This window comes from Gavialis gangeticus, unplaced genomic scaffold (assembly GCF_001723915.1).
Source record: "Gavialis gangeticus isolate Ggan-Ray unplaced genomic scaffold, GavGan_comp1, whole genome shotgun sequence".
Taxonomy (NCBI): Eukaryota; Metazoa; Chordata; order Crocodylia; family Gavialidae; genus Gavialis; species Gavialis gangeticus.
Window position 1 is genome coordinate 612,716 of NW_017728990.1, and position 3,643 is coordinate 616,358.

Here is a 3,643-nt window from a genome sequence, read left to right on the forward strand (position 1 = left end):
AAAAAGGGTGGGGGGGGGGGGGAAGGACCAGGAACAGCAAAAGCTGGGGAAAGGCAGAGTAGCTGTGGAAACAGCAGGCACTAAATGCTGCCAGCCACATGCCCAGAGGTACAGTATGCCTCAGCCTCACTTGGCCTTGCGGCTCAGGCTCTTCTGAGGAAACCTGTGGGGAAGTAGCCTGCTACGGAAGGATGTTGCTCTGTCCCAACCACAGACAGGCTCTGCTTTATGCACTTTCCCACACGAAAGATGGGTGGGGCCAGGGAGAAGATAGGAGAAATGCATGAGGGACACCAAAGGCCTTGCAGGAGAGACACCACCACCCCTGCTGTCCCCAGTGCTCCACTGCAGGGTCCCCTAGCAGTCTCAACCAGAGAGGTGGGTTGCCTGCCCCTGCTGACATATCCTGGTCCTGCAGATCAGATAGCAGCAGGGCTCAGACCACTGTCAGACATGGCCCTCAGCCTCTTCCAAGCAGAGATTTAATTAAAACATGAATAAAAAGGAGAAAGCACCTGACTCAGTCAGGAGTATTTAATAAAAAAGGAAAAAGTTGGGCCTGGCTCTGGGTCAGGGCAGCAGCTTGTGTACCATCTCCATTTCAGTCCGTGCTCCCAGCAGGCTTGTGTCTGGACAGTCTGTGCCCCCAGCCAGGGCAGCCCAAGTGCCCCCCAACAAGCCACTTTGGGAGAAGAGTTCAGTCAGTGTTGCCTCCAGGGCTGTTCTCCCAGTCACCCACATCTGCATCAGGCATCTTCCCAGAGCCACTTTAGCACCGGAGTCGTGCCTGCCCTCACCGGAGGCTGCTGCTGCTGCTGGCTTGCGAGCTCCCCACTCCTGGGTGCTCTGGGCTGTGCCGGTTCTAGGAAGGACAGACAAGACACAGACACCCTTCCCTGAGAATCCACAGTGAGACTGTACAGGTTACCAATGAACTATGATGGCTTAGCTCTGAAGCTGGAGGTTTTTTTCCTTTAAAAACAGTCATAGTTTCATAGTTGGTAGGATCAGAAGGGACTTAAGCAGTCTTCCCATTAAAAACTCAGATTATAACTCAAGTTCTCCCCATGAAGTGTGGGGTTTCCAAGGAAAGTTTCTAAGTTCACTTTGATGGAAAACATTTGAGGGTTGGGGAAGGAGACATTTGAAAATGCTGCTGCAGGGCCCTATAGGAGGCCATGGAAATACAGCCCATGTTCCTACCCCCCTATAGGGCCTCTGGCAAGACTACAATTCCCAGGATGCACTGCTGCTTCCTCACAGCAGGAGACCAGGGTGCATGGAAAATAAAGAGTAGAATGGAAATATGAGGCAGCCAGAACTATGAATTCTTCTCTTCACTGCCCACAGCTGCATTTTCTAATTCAGTTTGTTGGGTTTTTTGTGCTTCCATTTGTGCAGAGGAATGAGGAAAGGAAGGAGCTTATTTTCAGCCAGATCCAGATGGGAAACACTGTTTCTCCCTGGAGCCTCCTCAGCCTCTAAGTCAGACCCCTGCAAAGGGGCTTTATGCCAGAACAGAGACTCCCGAGCAAAACAAGTCACAGGGAAGGGGCTAGACTAATTGTCCTCAACGTCTTTAGGCTCAAGGCACCCTTCCACAACTCTGAATTGAGCAACACCCCTTTTCAAAAGCCAACTTGTTTATTTTACTGGCTTGCAAAGAAAGAGGAGCAGCTGGCAGTGAGTGTTGGGGCAGGGGCAAGAGAAGGCAGAGGAGTAGGTAGAAGAGAAACGCTCGTACTCATCTCCTCTCTCCCAGCAGCACCCTGCAAAAGGTTGTCACAGCACCCTGGTTGAGAATCACTAGGCTAAACAGATCTGCAGCTCTGTCCCACCCCAGCATGGCAAGCATAGCTGGGCACAGACACATGGAGTGGAGCTAGTGCACCCCCAGCCCCTCTCTTAGTTTGCCACTCACCTTTTTTTTCTTCTTCTCTTTCTTCTTCCTCTTCCGCTCTGGATCCTCCTCCTTTTTCTTCTTCTTCTTCTTGTGGTCAGAGTCTGAAGGGGTTTCTGCAAGAAGAGCCACAGTTTGAGGTTCGACAGGCTAGTTACCCCTCCAGGCACGGCCTGACCTTTTCAGGAGACAACTGGGGTGGATGGGCTGCTGCTTTCTCCCACAGGCAGGTGGGGTTGTGGGCTGCAGCCCTTACCTGGGGGCACAGGATCCTGAGTGCGGCTTTGCTTGTGTTTGTGTTTGTTTTTCTTCTTGGGTGGCTGGATGTGCATCAGGCGGCACTGCTCTGGCAACTGAGGAGACACCAGGACCCGGTCAGCTCAGGGAGTTCATGCTCCCATGGGACGGGACAGGACAAGCCCACATCACTCTCCCAGCCCCACTCCCCGGCCACATGTCCACCCCCACCCAGGCCAGGGCGGCTCACCGGGCCGGCGTGCAGGCGGAAGCCCGTGAGCATGGTGCCGGTGAGGGGGGTGAAGGAGCTGCTGCAGATGGGCGGCTTCTCGATGAGGGAGCGCAGGCTGCTGTTGTCGTGCGAGCCGGGCAGATCGATCATCCCCGGCAGGTCGGGCAGGAAGTTGCTCAGCTTCTCCTTCACCTTCTTGCCACAGAACTTGTTGTAGGCATGCTCCAGGTTGTAGTGCGTGATCAGGTTGGTGCTGCCCGTCAGCTCCGTGTTACCTGTGGGGCGAGGGTGCCCGTCGCAGCCGGGGCGAGACCGGACAGGCCCAGGCCCAGGCCCCAGCCCATGAGGCCCACCAGGGGCAGGCGACTGCCGCCAGCGAGATCCGCCCCCTCCCGGGGAAGGACCCCAGTGCCGCGGCCTCCCATTAGGTAGGAGGCTGTTTTCCCCACCCACACGCCCTCCTCATCGGTCACTGGCTGTCAGAGCTGTCAGTCACAAAAATGCAGCACGCCCCCCCCCCACGCAAGGAGCACCCCCACCCCGTGGACGAAACCGCCGCTGGATGCGGCGATAGGCCAGCCGGCCTGCCCAGCCAACCAGCGGGGCGCTCCGATTGGCTGCCGCGCCTCAGCCCGCCTGGCGGCCCCAGATTGGCTACCTGCCGCGAGCCCCGCCCGCTACCTGGGAGCTCGCGCATCAGATAGAAGGGGCCGCTGGAGGCCACGGTCTTGCGGGATGGGTCTTCTCCGCCTTGTGGCGCCGCGGCGGCTGGGGGAGGCGCACTCCCGGGCCCTGCCGGCTTCCCCGGCCCGAAGCCCAGCGCAGCGGCCGTGGCAGGAGGCTGGGGCTCAGCTCCGCCGAAGAGCGCCGAGAAATTCTCCATCATCCCAGCCTGCCCCGCGGGGTCTCCTCCCATTGGCCCAACAGCTCAGGGTTCTGCCCATTGAAGGGCGGGCGGCCCTATACCCCTCCCTGACTGGATAAGCGCTGCCCAAGCCCCGCCTCGCGCCTGCTCGCTGGCTGCGCCTGCGCCTGCGCCCTGCCCCTCGCATGGGGCGAGTTGCTGCTTCGGCTCTACCTCCTGCTGGGATCCTACTGGTGCTTCTCCGGCGCGGTTTGACGACGCCACTCGTGGCCCAGCACCCGATTCGCCCTCTGACAGAAGTCCCGCCGCCCCGAGCCCTCGCGCTACCCAATAGGAGGAGGGATGGCAAGTGACTGGCGGCAGCGCTGGCCAATGCGTGGTCCCGCAACCCGCCTCGCCCCCCCCCCCC

General features: G+C 58.8%; 1 protein-coding gene across 1 annotated transcript; it reads right to left on the minus strand.

The window, feature by feature from the left end:
• Nucleotides 1-464: 464 nt before the first annotated feature.
• On the minus strand, nt 465-3,502 carry MED19 (mediator complex subunit 19). Its single transcript, XM_019514665.1, has 5 exons — nt 3,051-3,502; nt 2,388-2,644; nt 2,157-2,253; nt 1,922-2,016; nt 465-862 (listed from the first exon to the last, which is right to left on the minus strand). Exons 1-5 carry the CDS (start codon nt 3,283-3,285, stop codon nt 794-796), a joined length of 753 nt encoding a protein of 250 aa, XP_019370210.1. The 5' UTR covers nt 3,286-3,502; the 3' UTR covers nt 465-793.
• Nucleotides 3,503-3,643: the final 141 nt, after the last annotated feature.

Bases quoted from the DNA above. Each gene is read 5' to 3' on its own strand.
- MED19 (XM_019514665.1), bottom strand. From the start codon at position 3,285: ATGGGAGGAGACCCCGCGGGGCAGGCTGGGATGATGGAGAATTTCTCG. The intron at 2,254-2,387 runs GTGAGCCGCCCT...GTGTCTCCTCAG, and splicing joins TCCGCCTGCACGCCGGCCCG to TTGCCAGAGCAGTGCCGCCT. The intron at 2,017-2,156 runs GTAAGGGCTGCA...CTCTTCTTGCAG, and splicing joins TCAGGATCCTGTGCCCCCAG to AAACCCCTTCAGACTCTGAC.